General features: G+C 35.6%; 1 protein-coding gene across 2 annotated transcripts in view; it reads left to right on the top strand.

Moving 5' to 3' along the window:
- The window catches only part of UBQLN1 (ubiquilin 1), a 57,353-nt gene extending 39,009 nt beyond the window's left edge, over window positions 1-18,344 (top strand). The window contains exons 4-11 of one of the 2 annotated variants that reach the window (XM_061426015.1): window positions 2,111-2,373; window positions 2,982-3,140; window positions 3,310-3,544; window positions 10,046-10,188; window positions 13,097-13,180; window positions 14,393-14,508; window positions 14,758-14,926; window positions 16,346-18,344. In XM_061426015.1, the coding sequence (XP_061281999.1) occupies window positions 2,111-2,373; window positions 2,982-3,140; window positions 3,310-3,544; window positions 10,046-10,188; window positions 13,097-13,180; window positions 14,393-14,508; window positions 14,758-14,926; window positions 16,346-16,498 (1,322 nt within the window). In that variant the 3' untranslated portion in view covers window positions 16,499-18,344. The remainder of the gene's footprint in view (window positions 1-2,110; window positions 2,374-2,981; window positions 3,141-3,309; window positions 3,545-10,045; window positions 10,189-13,096; window positions 13,181-14,392; window positions 14,509-14,757; window positions 14,927-16,345) is intronic. The other variant, XM_061426016.1, reaches the window with a different exon arrangement.
- Window positions 18,345-18,408: the final 64 nt, after the last annotated feature.

Raw genomic sequence — 18,408 nt, 5'->3', positions numbered from 1 at the left:
TTGCCTTTTTTTCATGACTTCTTTTTTTACTGAAGTATAGTTGATTTTACAGTGTGTCAGTCTGCTGTACCGCAAAGTGACTCAGTTATACACATACATACATTTTCAGAAAATCCTTTGGCATTATGATTTTCCACAAGATATTTAATATAGTTTCCTCTGCTGTACATTAGGACCTTGTTTATCCATTCTAAATGTAATAGTTTGCTCATGCTTCGTGTGTTTCACTGGTCAGTGAGGCCTCCATCTACATAGTCCTCAGGGACTCAAACTAATGGAATTATACTATCTTGTAGCTGCACCATTTGGAATATGGCAGAAGATAGAGCTAAAGTGTTTTAAGCTGAACCTTATATTCTAAACTTGGGCCAGAAGTGACACATACCATTTCTTACAGTCTTTTGGCCTTAACTAGTCACATGGTAGTTTGTCCAACTGCCGAAAGAAAAGAAGACTGCACATGAGATGTTTGGTGAGCACTGTTGTCTGCTCTTTTGGTCATACTGAATTTTTTGTGGTTTGAGAATGCATCAGTTCTCAAATTTATATCTGTGCTTTTGTAGATAATGTCTGTTGTGCCTAGTATTAAATCATCCTCCTAGCTCTCCCTACTTCTTCCAAACTTATTCATTTTCCAAATTCATTAAATGGCGTTTTGTGGAAAAGTAGCCATTTTGCTTTTAATATATTATCTATGAATATATTAAGGTACTGTTAATATATTATCATGATATTCTGTGATAGTCTCTGTTGCAATATTTATTGTGCATTTATTTTGTCTTTCCTACCAGATTGAGTTCTGAGGGTATGCTTGTCTTTCTTGTCACCTTATTCCCAACATATAGCACAGTACTCAGTAAGTGAGAAATGAATGCATTTGTTTGGTTATATACAAAGTTTTACAATAAACAGTCACCCTCCTGTGTCTGTTAGGTTTCTCCATGATTTAATTCCTTCAGAGAAACATCTGTTTCCATGATGGGCAGCAGCTCTGTTCCAGCCAGTCATCAGTGAATTCTACTTGTTAAACTAGTCACTAGTCTTCTGGAAAGAGATTATTAGAAGTATCGTCTACTGTATATTTTTCATTTTTTATTTTAGTGGGCATATTCTGGGATTTTTTTTCTTTCTGATACCAGCCAGGTCTCCAGCACTGCCTGGGTGGGTATCCAGTAGTTCGATTCTGACACTAATCCCTGGAGTTAGTGTTAGATCCTGCAGGTTAAAGGACTTGGTCCCCTGTGACTGCCCCTACTTCAGATACCAGTCCAGTCTCAGGCTACCTGTACTTCTGACTGACAGGCAGTAAATTGGGGGTTCCTACAGCCCCTTATCTGGTTTGATGATTTACTCAGATGACTCACTGAATTCAGGAAAACACTGCACTTAAATTTACCAGTTTTTTTATAAAGGATAGACCTCAGAAATAGGTAAGTGGAAGAGGGAGAGAAGCGTAGGGCAAGGTATGGGTGTTGGGGGAGAGTACAGAGCTTCTGTAACATGTCACCTCATACAATGTAAATTTGTTCACCAACCCAGAAGTTTGTGAATCTCATTGCACAAGAGTTTCACAGAATTCCATCTCTAGATCCTCTTCTAGCCCTGGAAGTTGGTGAATGGGCTGAACGTTCCAACTCTCAAAAAAATCCCATGATCTTTCTAGCGACCACCACATTCTGAGGCTATCTGGGGGCCCCATCCTAAATAATATCATTAACATAAATGAGGTATGATATAAAGGGACTTGTTACAGATAACAAAAGACATTCCCTTCTGTCAGGAAATTCTAAGGGTTTTAAGAGCTTTGTGTCTGGAACCAGGTGCAACAAACAACCAGATAATGTTTTTGTATTATACTGTGCATAGGAAATACATGTTTATTTGGTTTTATTATTTAAATATCATAGTGAACACAGTTATTACTAGTCTCAATTATAGAAATTAAACATGTACTTACAAAAGTAATAGGAAATCTATTTTTGCTTTAAGCTGAATGGTTTTCTGTTAATAGGCTATTGATTCAGTTAATATTTTTGCTTCATCTTCATATTTTAGCACAGTCATATTAATGATAAAATTTCATTTGTGTTTTTTCCCTTTATCTTCTTAGGTGGCCTTGGAGGACTTGCAGGTCTGAGTAGCTTGGGTTTGAATACTACCAACTTCTCTGAACTACAGAGCCAGATGCAGCGGCAACTTATGTCCAATCCTGAAATGATGGTCCAGATCATGGAGAATCCCTTTGTCCAGAGCATGCTTTCAAATCCTGACCTGATGAGGCAGTTAATTATGGCCAATCCACAAATGCAACAGTTGATACAGAGAAATCCAGAAATTAGTCATATGCTAAATAATCCAGATATTATGAGACAAGTATGTGAATAGTTTCATTTAGTTAAGAAATTATATACTTATTTTTTCCTATTTTCTGTATTTAAAGAGCTTGCCAAATACATAAGCTAAAAAAAATAAACCCTAATCGTTGTTCAGGAAAATATAACAGCGCTAATTCGAACTATCTGAACTTTGAATTTTGTGCTGTATTTTAAAGGTTTTTTTTTTTTTTTATAAATAGTTGTTTTGCAGATCTAAGGAACAACGAGTCCAGTTCAAGAGATGGACATTCCTGCAGAGCACAGTGTTTCTCTCTTGATGTTATTTGAATGTTAGCTTGCTTTTTGAGGTGATTTTCAGCAGGAACTATTCACAATAATTTTATTTCTTTTTTTTAATATTATTTTTTTTTTTAACACCAAAAACATTTTGTTTTGGAGTATAGTCAATTTACAGTGTTGTGATGGTTTTAGGTGAACAGCAAAAGGACTCAGCCATACATATACATATATCCATTCTCCCCAATTCACAGTACTTCTCTGATTTAAGTATTGAAGATTGCTAATTTCTAATTAGAAAACTTAGAAAATTAGCTCTGACAGTTAATCTCAGCATCTTTTTCCTCCCTCTGGAAATCTTTTTCTTAGACATTGGAACTTGCTAGGAATCCAGCAATGATGCAGGAAATGATGAGAAACCAGGACCGAGCCTTGAGCAACCTGGAAAGCATCCCAGGGGGATACAATGCTTTACGGCGCATGTACACAGATATTCAGGAACCCATGTTGAGTGCTGCACAAGAACAGGTAATGCCACTGCTCTGTGCTTCAGGGCAAGGCTCCTGTTTTAACACAAATACATTTATGATTGAGTGTTGTTTTTGTATACAAAAATGCAGTTTTCATTAACAAAGATTTCTGTATCTGTTATTTAAGACAAAACTTATTCTTTATGATTTTTTGTCTTTTATTACAGTTTGGTGGTAATCCGTTTGCTTCGTTAGTGAGCAATACATCGTCAGGTGAAGGTAGTCAGCCTTCCCGTACAGAAAATAGAGATCCATTACCCAATCCATGGGCTCCACAGGCTTCTCAGAGTTCATCAGCTTCCAGTGGCACCACCAGCTCAGTGGGGGGCACTAGTGGTAGTGCTGCTGGTGGTACTGCTGGGCAGAGTTCTGCTGCGCCAAATTTGGGACCTGGAGTAGGAGGTATGCTCGTAACAACTGATGCCTCTTGTTATCCTGTGTGCTTTTGTGTGTATTCGAGGAACAGCTTTTATGAACTACCTTTTCATGTTGTAAGATGCTTTTTTTTTTTCCCTTAAGGATGCTTTAAATATGTAATGATTAGTATTGTGTGCATTGTAGTTCAAGAGGTTACCAAAGATTTCCAGAGGCAGTTTTGTGGTTTTGTCTTCTCATAAGATGGCTTGGGAGAAGTGGATTGTCTTCTCCTTTCAACAGCTTAGGGAAAGTGAACTGTAGGGGCAGCACAGTTAGCTGTAACTCAATCAGTGGGCACATTTTCCTTGGCTTTAGTCCAGTTTTGTGTTCTTTTATAGGACTCAGTGGGTATCCACTCCTGACACCAGGGCTCAACTTAGCTGCATCAGAGCACCTGCTGGCTTTGTTTTAAAAGTCAGCTTTCTAAGTCTTAACCTCAGACCTGTGGATCAGAATCTGCCACAGTGGAGTTTAAGATATGTGTGTGTAAAGATGCTAGAGATTCTGATGTGTGAGCAGGTTAGGAATTTACTTTGAGTCATTTTTTTGTAGACTAGATTCAATAAGTGGCTATCCTTTTCAGTTATTCAGATATTTACATGCTAAGCATTAGGTCCAAAATCAGTAGCTAGAATGATTATTTTAGTCTTAATGCTTAGCATTTAAATGAGAAGAAATGAAAGCATGAGGCCACTTCCCTCAGGTGAGAGTGATTGGGTATATTTTAAAAGATAACTGTTTTGGCAGTGAAACTGGAAAGATGAGATTCTGTATAAGGAATTTTAAAAAATTCTTTACTGAGAGGCAATAATCAGAATGGTCACAGAAGTATATATTCTTCTATAGAATACAGTGAGTATAATGAGGTTTTTTGATAAAATATAAAGTGAAAGTGAAAGTCACACAGTCGTGTGTGACTGTTTGTGATCCCATCAACTGTAACTTGCTTGACTCTTCTGTTCATGGAATTCTCCAGGCAGGAATACTGGAGTGGGTTGCCATTTCTTCCTCCAGGGGATCTTCCTGATCCAGGGATCAAACCTGGGTCCCCTGCATTGTAGACAGATTCTTTACCAACTGACCCACTAGGTAGCCCTAGAATACAAAGTAGTTTTGTAAAAATTTAATTAATGCCATTTTTTAAAATTGAGGTATTATTGACATAAAACATTATATTAGCTTCAGGTGTCAAGTGTAAAGTGAAATGATACAGTATTTGTATTGCAGAATAATTGCTGTGATAAGTCTCAGTTCAGTCACTCAGTTGTGTCTGACTCTTTGTGACCCCATGGACTGCAGCACACCAGGCTTCCCTGTCCATCACCAGTTCCTGAAGCCTGCTCAAACTCATGTCCATCAAGTCAGTGATGCCATCCAGCCATCTCATCCTCTTTTGTCCCCTTCTCCTGCCTTCAATCTTTCCCAGCATCAGGGTCTTTTCCAGTGAGTCAGTTCTACGCATCAGGTGCCCAAAATATTGGAGTTTTAGCTTCGGCATCAGTTTTTCCAATGAATATTCAGGGCTGATTTCCTTTAGGATTGACTGGATGGATCTCCTTGCAGTCCAAGGCACTCAAGAGTCTTCTCCAACACCACAGTTCAAAAGCATCAGTTCTTTGACATTCAGCTCTCATATCCGTACATGACTGCTGGAAAAACCATAGCTTTGACTAGATGGACCTTTGTTGGCAAAGTAATGTCTCTGCTTTTTAACATGCTGTCTAGGTTGGTCATAGCTTTTCTTCCAAGTATCAAGTGTCTTTTAATTTCATGGCTGCAGTCACCTTCTGCAGTGATTTTGGAGCCCCCCAAAATAGAGTCTGTCACTATTTCCATTGTTTCCCCATCTATTTGCCATGAAGTGTTGGGACCAGATGCCATGATCTTAGTTTTCTGAATGTTGAGTTTTAAGCCAACTTTTTCACTCTCCTCTTTCACTTTCATCAAGAGGCTTTTTAGTTGTTCTTTGTTTTCTGCCATAGGGTGGTGTCATCTGTGTGTCTGAGATTATTGATATTCCTCCCAGCGATCTTGATTCCAGCTTGTGCTTCATCCAGCCTGGCATTTTGCATAATATACTGTGCATATAAGTTGAATAAGCAGGGTAACAGTATACAGCCTTAATGTACTCCTTTGTCCAGTTCTAACTGTTGCTTCTTGACCTGCATACAGGTCATGTCTAAACATCCAAAGTTAAGTCTAAAAATCCAAATAAACCATGTTTAAAACAAGGAAAATACTATCCTATTCTGATTTTATCAAATGCTTATTTGATTTTTACTGATAAACTTTTGAGAGAGATGCTTCATTCACATTTTAGAGGTCTAAGAGCAGAGACAAAGGTTTAATAAGGTTTCCCAGCTGATAGACAAGTTATTTTTAATTGTAGCATGGTGTCTATAGTAACAAATTTGTCTTACAAACAAAATGGTCTTGTAACTTTTTACTCAGCTTTTTTATTTAATGGCTTGATACGCTATTTAAGATTTCATGTTAATATTTCCATCAAAGCAAAACAAGAAACAGAATAATGATTGTACTGTGATGGCCTAACATTGTTAGCATATTTTTATACTATTAGGACCTTTACTCAACTGTTTGAAGTTAAGCACACATATACCCGAAAGGTGAAATTCTTTACTCTTCTTTTGCCCTGTAAGCACTCACTCTGGAAACTGAGGAAATTGTTTGCAAGGGTCAGCAAATTTTTCTTGCAAAGGGATAATAATACTTTAGGCTTTGCAGGCCAAGAGCCAAAAGAACAAAATCAAGACTATTTTATAGAAGGGAAGGGAATTCCCTGGTGATCCCAGTGATGACAGCTCCTTGCTTTCACTGCATAGGGCATGAGTTTAATCCCTGGTCAGAAAACAAGCCATGTGGCATGGCCAAAAAAAAAAAAAAAAAAGAATATTATATTAGAAGACCAGTCTCCACAAGTTCTTTTATTGATGGAATCAAAAATATAATAATTGGGTATAATACTATTTTTGTTGTTTAGTCACCCAGTCACGTCTGACTCTTTGAAACCCCATGGACTGCAGCACACCAAGCTTCCCTGTCCTTCACCAACTTCTGGGGTTTGCTCAAACTCAGGTCCATTGAATCGGTGATGGATTATATTGTTTTACACATTCCCTAATGATAGGAAGGAAATTCTTTTTAGGGATAACATTTTGCTTAATTCACAGTGTTTCCTCTCATCAGTTGCAAATCATTTGTAAATGTTCATCTATTAATACTGATAAGTAATGAGATTTTACTTTTTTTCATTTCAATTATGTATTGATTCCAAAAATATGACTATAGCATATTCATTAGTTGGAAAGCATTTGTAGGATTCTGTTAGAGTCTTCTTGGTTTTTTAACATGTCATTGCAGATTAATCAATTCCAGTTGAAGATTAGGTCATAGTGCCTCAGTTAAACAGTGAAATGAATTTTAAAGTATGGATATTTCTTCGTACTTGCACTAAGGTCCAAAAAAAATGCTGCTGGAACAACAGTATAAGCTCAAAACTATGTTTACTGCAAATCTATGAAAAGAGATCTTGTTGGTTGTTGTAACTTGACAGCACAAGAATGTATAAAGCAGCTTGACATTGTTTGTGATTCAAACAGTTTCACTTTTCAGAATGCACTTCACAGTATGGGTTTGACATGTAAATGTTGTTTTGTCTTCTAATTTAGGGAATTCATTGAGAAACATTACCAGGTTCTAGCAAAAGATAATTTCCAAAGTCATTTAGTGTTTGATAATGGTGATTATGTGGTTCAGAAGAATTTCAGTCTTAGCTCTGAGCTTAAAAAAAAAAATTGCAATAAAATGGTATCTTTTTAAAAACAAAGAAAACTACTACTCCTAAGCCATCAAACTGTCCTGTGCTTGGGCAAGTCAGGATATTTCTGACAAAAGTTCATGAAATTGACTATAGCTAAGTTCACAAGAGTGAAATGAAATTTATTATTGATAACTTTTATCAGTTGAGTAATGTTACAGTTCAAAATATTTTCCAGAGTACCTGCTGATGAATCAGTGGATCAGCTATCGTCTAAATACCTTATATTTTTATAAGCAGTATGTCTTTGTCCAACTAATCCTTTTAATTCTTTTCATGTGTTTTTATTATCATGAGATGTAGCACATCTTAGCAGATTCTACTTCAGGTTGTACCAAACGAATGTTCTCTTAACTTTGAAAATAGTTTTGCTTGTTGTTATTTAATGCAGACTATTTATAGAAGCTAATTTTAGTTACTTCCATCTTGACATTGTTGCCTCACAAAAGAACTGAGCAGTATCAGTAACATTTATCTATTCGTTAGGAACCAAGGAATACTACTCAAAATAATTCGTGTTTTTAAATTATCAGTTAACAGCTCAGTGTCCCTCACTTTTGAGAAATTGTTCTCCTTGAAAGGCGAGTAGCCTCAAACAAGTTTATTTTCCCAGCACACATTTCCCTGGGTGCTACAGTCAAGATTTAAATAACCATACTAATTAATCATAACTAATATGCTCCTTTCTTTGCTTGGCTAACAAGTAAACCATTTAGGAACCTAACTTTGGTTGCAGCTTTATTTTCATTTTTTATTTTTGTGAAGAAATTTGGCTATGATGAGATAATTGTATTTTATTTTTTAACTTAGTTACTTTTGGCTGTGCTGGGTCTTTGTTGCTGCACTCAGGCTTCCTCTAGTTGCGACAAGTGGGGGCTATTCTCTAGTTGTGGTGCGGTGGCCTCTCGTTGCAGAGTGTGGGCTTTAGGGTATGTGATCTTCAGTAGTTGTGGCATGTGGGCTCAGCAGTTGTGGTGCAGGGGCTTAGTTGCTCTGCAGCATGTGGGGTCTTCCAAGATCAAGGATCAAACGAGTGTCCCCTGCATTGTAAGGGGACTCTTAACCATTGGATCACCAGGGAAACCCCAGTAATTGTATTTTTCTGACTTGCTTTGCTGTGGTAGTGCTTTGTCTAACAATGTTGAAGTGTATTTTATTATTTTAGTATTATTGCATAGTAATATCGTTTTGCCACCTCATTTGATAAAATAGTTCATCTTCTACTGTGCCTTAAAAGCAGGCACGCATAGTCCCAGTTCTCCCCCTTTTCTTCTTGTTCTGACATAAATAGTATGCACTGGTAATGAGAAGAGAAATAGCAGTATGCTACAGTGATTCATGGAGGCGTAAGGTATGACTGAGTTACTGATTTGTGGTTCACCCAACAGCTGTGTAGAGTATGATGAAACTTGAAGTTTGAATTTCATACAGTTTTCACGTTTCACAAAAAAAATTTTTGTGTATGATTTTTTTTTTTTTGCTACAGTAATTCCTGGGGCATAAGGTATAACGGAGTCACTGATTTGTGGTTCATCCAACAGCTGTGTAGAGTATGACAGTGCCACATGGTGCCTCTGTCCAGACTTTTTGTCTGCTATAGATAATAAATAAGGGAGCGTGACTGTGTCCCAATAAAATGTTATTTATGGAACTTGAAGTTTGAACCTCATATAGTTTTCACATTTCACACACAAAAAAATTTTTTAACCATTTAAAAGTGTAAAAACCATTTTTAGCTCATGGGCTGTACAAAAACAGGTCACGTGCCGTATTTGCCCTGCAGACTAGGTTTGTCCGCTGTCTTAGAATATTCTTAGTCTCTGGAATGTGGCGGGGGTGGGGGAGTAATGTAAATTGAAATAATGTGAGAGAATAGGAAAAACAAAAATTACTACAGAAAAACTGCAGAATTAAAATAAACTAGAAGGTTAAGTGGGAAGAGTCAAATGCTTTGAGCCTGTTAAACTGCACTGAATGGAATAAGAACAAGGGGAGTGAAAAAGTTGGAGAATGTATTTGAGTTTGAGTATATTTAGTTGGCAAGTGTGAAAATGTGGATATATGTTGAACAGATTAATTTCCAGAGAATATTGAATTCACGTACATTTAGCTATAGCTCTCTACAAAAAAAAATAACAGTAGCAAGTATCTACATTTTGCAGATGGGGAAACTGAAGTATGAAGAAGGCCCCTTAATTTGGGGTTGAATTCATTGAGTGCCAGGATTCAGTGACAATGTCATAGAGGCCTGGGTGAGAGGCTTCCTTCTATTTTAGGTGGGAATATACTGAGTGCTGAATATGATTCTAGTTAAGCGATTCTGGAGGAAAAGTTGGCTCAGACATTTTCACTTAATGAGATTTTTCAGTAGTAAATTTTGCCTTAAATTGATTTTTTAGAACCTAGCCTTTCCATAAGATGTGATTTTCATGTAAATGCAACTAGAATCTTTAAAGTCAGTAAACCCTCCTTAACTGGTATACTTTGAGTATGTAGTTTTAGCGATCTTAGTTTCAAAAATTCTTTAGTTCAGCTGATAACTAATAGGTATGTTTGTCTAAAATTGCAAAATTATTGTGTTTTAAAACTTTCTTTTGTTTATTTATCTTTCCCTTGATAAAATGTCTTCTTTTTAAAAAAACTTCCAGCCAGTATGTTCAATACACCAGGAATGCAGAGCTTGTTGCAGCAAATAACTGAAAACCCACAACTTATGCAAAACATGTTGTCTGCCCCCTACATGAGAAGCATGATGCAGTCACTAAGCCAGAACCCTGACCTTGCTGCACAGGTGAGTTTATAATTGTGAGCACTGTGTATCAAAATGGCCTAACCAAATCATTGTGATTTTGGCACATTTGTTTTGTGTGTGCTGCCTTAATACACTAGAGAAGCAAATTGCATCTCCCAATTTTTTGGACAGTTTGTTTCTTTACAGTCAATTAATACTTCCTGATATAATTAAAGCAGCTTCATTTCCTCTGTCCACTGGCTAGAAAGAAGTTCAGGTTTACTTTATATCTACATATGTTCATGTAGGAGATGAATAGAAAAGTTTCTGATTGCTCTCCCTTTTGAAGCCTATTCTTCAAAATAGCGCTTCAGAAATAGTACTCTTTAGTGTAATGTAAATCTTGAAAGTGATTAAGAAGTGTTAATACATTTGAAAGACTTATTTATTAGATCACACAGATTCTGAGTATTAGTCATGTTCAAAATGGCAGTTATAAAATAGCCTGAAATTGTTCAGTATGGGCAGAGAGATTTGTGGGAACAGTATTTTCATTCTTTCCACTATAGATCTCCATCCAAAGTTAGTACACTGGTCCTTCATCAAGTAATTATTTTCTAACTTGTTTCAGAAGAGACCATAACTAAAAAAATAAGTGAATCTCAACCCTAGCTGAATGTTTAGGATAACTTCGGAAATTTTAAGATTAAAAAAACTGTTTTTTAGCCTCATTCTCAGACAGTTTGATATAACTGTATTGGATTTTTTTTCCCCCAAGTTCCCTAAGTGATTCTGATGTACCCATAAGTTAAGAACCATTGGGCTTGAAAAACCTTAGAGAATATGAACTAAACCTTGATTGTCTATAATTTATATTTGCTGTTTATTAAACATGGTTTCTGTGGAATGTTGGGAATTTAAAATAGTTTCCTGTAATCTCTCTCCATTTCCAAAATTTTAAAAGCTCTTAAAGTTAAATCACTTTCTTCATTATATCATATGAGCTAGTTTTTACATTTCTAAAATCTGAAACCATGTTGATTCAAGTATATAGCAGATATGTTTGAGTTAACAACCCTCAGTAATAACTTCTTTTCTCTCAAAATTTGTAAAATTGGAAATAAAGATTTTTTAGGTAAATTTTTATATACTTTTATATATGTAGGTATACTTTATGAAATATTGTTTTATTCATTATAAAATTGAGTTATTAGTATTAAATGCTTAAGCTTACTGTGATGATAGCACTTTAAAATAAATGTGGAAATAAGTATCAGTGATCCTGTTTGTATGGTTTTAAATACATATTTGCCTATTTAATAATCATTAAATGTACATCTTGCTTTAAAATTTTGACTCTAACAAGCACATTCCCAGCCATTTAAACTAACAATTTTACATTTGTAAAGTGACTTGAGCACTTTTGTATGTTGCTTTTTTTACTTTAAAAGCAAAAGGTTGAAACAAAAGTAAGCTAGATGTGAATTGGCTTTTACAATATTGATAGATAATTGTTAGAAACATTTACAGTGTTGGTTACCAGTGTATTAAAGTTTGTAGTTTCTCTATTCTGATTTTCGTTTTTAGGTATTCAAAAAAGTCTGATTGTAAAAACTGTTTATACAGTCAGGTAAGTTAGGAGAAGAATCTTAATCAAATGTGATAACAATTTTCTGAAAAAGTATGAATCAGCTTAAGTTGACACGCTTTTTCAAATAACATGAATCCTAAAAGATAAATGTGGTAACTTTATTGACTGGAGCCATTAAAGAAGCAGGTTTGTTGGTCTCAAGTAGATTTTACTTTATTTACTGTGAACTTACTGGTCACTTCAAAATAAATGCCTTATATTCATAAAACTTGTCTGACTTCTTCCTATCTTATTTTGTTTAAATTAACTGAATCTACTTTGCAACAGTTGATAAACTGAGGGAACGAGGGAAGAATTCTCTCTACTTTTAGCAATTAATATATAATTACTCTCACATGTAGTTAATTATTAATACTTGAGGGCAGGGATCATCCTCCACACCGCTCCCCCACCAGACTTTGGATGTGGACTGGTAAATAGGCTATCAGTAAATCATTGTTAGTTGACTTTTCACTCTGTTTGGGGAAACTGATACAAAATTTGTCTTTTTTGAAGCTATGAGAATTTATTAGTTTCTGGTTATGCTATTGTGTATTGTAATCTTATTTTTAGGTATACAACACATTAATATTGGCCCTGACTCTGACTTTTTAACTCACCCATTTGAAGGTTAGGCATGCCATTTTTTTCATCTCTGGTGGTAGTGAGGTGAAATCTAGAGGCTAATTTTGGTGTTCTCAAATGATTTACATTGTTTAGGTCTTATTAAAGCATTTTAATACTTTATCCCCAGAGATCTATCGCTTCTAGTCCTAGGCTGATTTTCACCTGGCAGCTCCATTTCTCTGGCAAGTTGCTTGCTGTTCTGCGGTGTTATTTTTCTGGACCTAATATTAGCTCTTTTGCAGTAGGCAGGTAGATACAGTTGTTTTAGATCTGGATTTTCTCTGTGCTTGCCACTTGGGTGTTGAGGTGTCTGTGCAAGCCATGTATAGTTCCATGTATTGATGCTTAGGTTTATTCTGTGAGTGTAGCAGAAAATGTATCTCATGAATTCCAGTTACTCCCATTTTTTGTTCGTAGGGCAAATATTCACCTTTACTCAAGGAAAAGCCTAAGAAAACGATTGCTTTTATTTTTTAGGATATCGCATGATATTATCATAATCACCATTCTCATTGAGAGAGAAGATGCCTCATTTTTGTTTTTTCTGGAGATCCCTTTTGTGGACAATATCTTCCCTTTTTTATTCATGTTCTACCTTCCTCCCTGTTAAGTGCCAGGTTAGGCACTGGGGGGGAAGATAGACTATTAAACAAGGTACATTACTTGTTTCAGATATTTCCAGTTAAAATTGTTTGAACACTTGCCCCATAGATGATGCTGAATAATCCCCTATTTGCTGGAAATCCTCAGCTTCAAGAACAAATGAGACAACAGCTCCCAACTTTCCTTCAACAAGTGAGTAAGAAAAGATGCTAGCTGTCTTCGGTAATGATTTGCTTGAAAAAGTTTGATGGTAAACATTTTCCTTGCTTTTTCTCTGGCTGATAGCAAAATGTAGAATAGAGTCTGCTGTCAATTTGCAGAGAATTCAGCTTGATTTTTAACTGAGCCCCATTTCACTGCTGACCTTTTGCTTCTATTTTTAAGAATATAAATTCTGAGGAAAGGACCATTTGGTTTTTGCTTTTGAGGATTTTTAGGATTTTGAATGCTTTGTTAATATCATAAACCATTTCCTTTCACTTTACTAACTTTGAAGTGCTTCATTGTGTCATGTTTTACTTCATGGTTTAACTAATCTCGAGTAACAGGAAGAGAGCTACCCTTAACGTGTTTGGTTTCTTCGTAATGTTTTAATTCCTTCAAATTAATAGAATGCCTGTTTTCCAGGGGGTAGATCTCATTCCTCAAACTTGGAATTAGCAAGATTAAAATTGTCAGTCTTGTCATATAAGGAAGTTATTTTAATTAAAAAGTACTTGAGATTGCCATGGTATGTTACTATTTAAAAAGAAAAGAGGAGTCAGTCTTGGTGTTTTGAAACTGGTAGTTCTAGGGAGGGCTTTTAAATATTATCCAAATGATTCTCTGACCTATAAACCATTATCTAAGGTTAGTCAGTGTCTTTGGTTTATTGTAATGATGTAGACCTATCTTTTTTGGTTAGTCAGGTGGTGTATATTTGGAAGTAGGGCAGCTGAACCAACACATGTGTTAACTTCAACTTTGGAACTATTGTCTTAGAGTATATCTGATTGGTAAAATTGTTCCATCAGCAACAGATTAACACTTAGTCAAGGAGGAATATGTGGCTTTCACCATATTGCCATGTGATATAAATTGTGCATTTGGAGATCGTCTCTTAGAAACAACGCTTTTTATCTGTTGGAAAACAAGGAACAACTATGGCTTCCAGAGGAGCTCCTGATTGTGTTTCATTATGAAAAATGGTTTTCACAATGGACTTGGGAGGAGGTCAAGTGATGATTCGCACATGAGATTGCTGTCAAAGGGGAGGTGCTTGTGTTTATATTGGGGAAGAAATTACGGATTACCAGTGTCTAGGAGTAAGGTTTTAGATTTTCTCAAGAAGCATAGCAAAACATTGTCATTTTACCTTCACTAATTTTAATTGCCTCGTAACTACTGGTATTCTTTCTTCCTTAGATGCAGAATCCTGATACGTTATCGGCTATGTCAAACCCTAGAGCAATGCAGGCCTTATTACAGATTCAGCAGGGTTTACAGACCTTAGCAACTGAAGCCCCCGGCCTCATCCCAGGGTAGGCTTATTTGGGAAAGATTGTGCAAGTGCACAGTGGTTACTTTTCTCTGAGAATTTCAGATTTAATGGCCATTCTTTTCTTGGGTTGAGATTGTTTGTAAGAGAGTTTTCAAAGTAAAAATGCTTCTTTTAAGAAAATAACTTAGCTAACATTATATTGAAATATAACTGATTTGCCATTAGCTAGCCTGGTCTGGCCTCTTATTTTTAGGAGTTTAGATTTACTAACAGTTGGTGCTTTCTCTAGGTTTACTCCTGGCCTGGGGGCATTAGGAAGTACTGGAGGCTCTTCAGGAACCAATGGCTCTACTTCTACATCTAGCGAAAACCCAAGTCCCACAGTAGGAACCACCGAACCTGGACACCAGCAGTTTATCCAGCAAATGCTGCAGGCTCTTGCTGGAGTGAATCCTCAGGTAATGATTCTTTTCTGCTCTTCTTAATGGTAGAAATTTCAAAAAAGTAAAGAAAGTGGTCATCTTTGGGGGCTTAGCTTGTAATGAAAAGTTTGTTCTTAATTATATTGATTCTAAAAAATAGGCATTATAATTGTTAACTTTGCTACTATGTTAGACATTAAAGGAAATGTTATAGTTTTAGGGAAGAACTGCTCTGCTGTAATTTTGGAAATTGCTTTTTAAAATGCATTCTTTTTTGGAGTCTGTGTTAGAAAACTGAAATAGATTATATTTTATAAAAGTTTGTCAGGGAGGAATAGAAACTGATTATTCCAAATACCTCCCAAACAACTGTATTCTATCTGCTCATTGTATTTTGGCTTAAAAGTTGTAAGTATTTCACCCCACCTGCTACTGCTTCCTATGGTAACTTGTGTTACATATATACACCTCACAAATACGGCTAAAAAATGTGAACTCCTAATGTTCTTGCATCTAGAATCATTTATTTACTAAGAATATGCCATTTTTACAGATGATTGCAAATTCAAACCTGTAGAGTAGATTGTGCTCAAACTACTACATGGTGAAAATACAGCATAGTTTTTTATTTTAAGCCTTATTCAATACAATAAACAGGTCAGAGTTTTATCTTACACGAGGATTTGTATTCCTGATAACTAGCATGACTTGCTGGCTCAGTAAATGTTCTTTGAATTAATAGGAAAAAGCAATTTCAGGTATTGGGCAGAATTGTTATCTAAGTTGAACAATCTGTAGACTTCACCATTATCATGTTGCCCAGAATTGAGTGATCATTTATGTATTTCTGTAGTACATTATTTCTGAAAGGGAGATGCAGCTGAAAAAATGAGGAGTATAATATGTACATCTGAAACTGGAACTTTTTTCTGAAGACTTTACTGGCTGATACTGAAATTAAAGACATTCTAAGCCTCATTAGATTAGAACTTTAGAATTTTGTATATGAGGACACTGGCCTTTACAATTACCCAATTGGTCAATAGCTCCAAAACTTTTTTAAAAATTATTTTTTTAATAATAAAAGTATTTTATTTTTCCATTATTTATATATTTTTAGTTTCTTGAATTTTTTAATTGGATGATAATTGCTTTACAATGTTGTGTTGGTTTCTGTTGTACAACAATACGAATCAGTGATAATTATATGTATATCCCCTCCCTCTTGAGCCTGCCTCTCACCTAAGTTGTAACAGAGCACCAGGCTGGGCTCCCTCTGTAAATAAAGTACTAATTGGACTTTTAAATATGTTGAATATGTTTCAAGAGAGGCCAGTGCTTTTATATCGCTTAATAGATTAGCAAATATTAAAAAGCAATTAAAATTTTAAAAGATTAGATGTGACATGGACTGATTTTCCTTAGAGCTTTGGTTTGTTTGTTTTTGTTTAACAGCTACAGAATCCAGAAGTTAGATTTCAGCAGCAACTGGAACAGCTCAGTGCAATGGGATTTTTGAACCGTGAAGCAAACTTGCAAGCGCTAATAGCCACAGGAGGGGATATCAATGCGGCTATTGAAAGGTTACTGGGCTCTCAGCCATCATAGCAGCATTTCTGTATCTTGAAAAAAATGTAATTTATTTTTGATAACGGCTCTTAAATCTTTAAAATACCCGCTTTATTTCATTTTGACTCTTGGAATTCTGTGCTGTTATAAACAAACCCAATATATGATACATTTTAAGGTGGAGTGCAGTAAGATGTGTGGGTTTCACTGTGTTTGTTTGTTTTTTGTTTTCCTGGAACAGTGGGAATCAATGCTTTTTCATTTAAGGCTACTGCATGCGTCAAACACTTCTGCATTTATTGTAATTTTTAAAAAACATATCACCTTTTATAGTTGGGTGAACAGATTTTTGTCCTGCATCTGTCCAGTTTATTTGCTTTTTAAACATTAGTCTCTGGTAGTAATTTATGTAGAATAAAAGCATTAAAAAGAAGCAAATCATTTGCGCTTTATAATTTGTGATACAACATTGCTTATCGTGACTTTGGCATGTATTTTTGCAAACAAAAATGCTGTAAGATTTATACTACTGACAGTTTTTGCTTTATTTGTATACAATGTATGTATGCACATTTGGGACAGCATCTCTAGAAACATACTACAGTAGATCATCTGAGCAAAATATCTGTAATGGAAAAAATAAAGATAAGGAAATACTTCAAAGCAGAGTATTTCTTAATTGTGTAGAATCTTACAGCATCTTTGATGAACATCTCAGCAAAAGTACTGGTTAGTGAGGCTTGTTGAAAATACAGTAGAAAAACTGATTCTGGTTGTCTCTTTAAGGACGTATTAATTGTACAGACAAGATGATGTAACACTGTCTCAGCATTCACAGATTGACTGTAAATTACCTTAATCTTTGTGCAGACTGAAGGAGCACTGTAGTATAACCCCAAAGTGCATTTGCCTAGGACTTTCAGCTTCTCCCATAGGTAGTTTAACAGGCATTACAATTTGTAATTGAAATGTTGCTTTCACTGAAAGTGTCTTGATGTTTCAGTTATTTTTAATCGCCATATAAAAATAGAACTATCTTCGGGATTTATCAGTTTTCTCATGCACAGGCAATACACGAATTTAAAATGATTTGTGAGCCACTTGTTTCTGAAGTGTTTTGGTAGTTCTATTAAGAAATAGTTAAATATTGTGCTTTTCAGAGCCTGAGAGAAGGGGAATTTTGGGGGTGGGGTGGGGTTCTGTCCTGGATTGGGCCAGCCTAAATAATACTGGCAACCAAGATTCTGTTAGGATTTCTGTGCATATAGTGTAGTAAAGAAGTATCATTCAGGGGTGAAAACAAAGAGCCGTTTTAACAATGTTGAGTACATTTGGCTGTTCTACAGCTTTTTTCTTCCCTCCCCAAGGAAATTCTGTTTGCCTAACTCTCAAACTATTGGGGTGGTACATTCCTTTAGGACCAATTAAAACCTAACTTTGGGGTCAGTAATATATTTGGCTGACTCTGGTTCAGTATTCTCTTAGGTCATTATATTCTCTCATGTACAGTTAAGGGAAATTAAAATGTTAAAGTAACTAAAATTAATTCAGACCAGTAAAATCAAGGGAAATATAAGTTGAATTCCATTACTTCTGTAAGTTGCTTGCTATTAAAAAGGTGAAGAGGCAGGTTGCCCACCATTTCGTGCACTGTTTTGACACTGTCCCCTGGAATAAAACAGGTACAAAGGTTAATTAAGATGGAGGCATGACTAAGAGGAACTTGTTAAGGATGATATTTGTGTGTCTCTGCTCTCTCTGCCTTATGCCTCAGTATGGTTTTAAAACTTTTGTACTAGCAATTGGTGGTATACAGTGTGGGGTAGTGTCATAACCAGTTTGACAATTTATTAATCACAAAATAACAATAAATCTCTAGCTTTTACACTTGTTTGTCTTGCCTTTTTTGTAGAAAGAAAAAGATGTCTTCAATTTACTTTGAGTAATCA

The sequence above is a fragment of the Bos javanicus genome, chromosome 8 (assembly GCF_032452875.1).
Source record: "Bos javanicus breed banteng chromosome 8, ARS-OSU_banteng_1.0, whole genome shotgun sequence".
NCBI classification, from domain to species: Eukaryota; Metazoa; Chordata; class Mammalia; order Artiodactyla; family Bovidae; genus Bos; species Bos javanicus.
The sequence above is the reverse complement of the archived record's forward strand: the minus strand, read 5'-3'. Positions and strand labels throughout refer to the sequence as shown.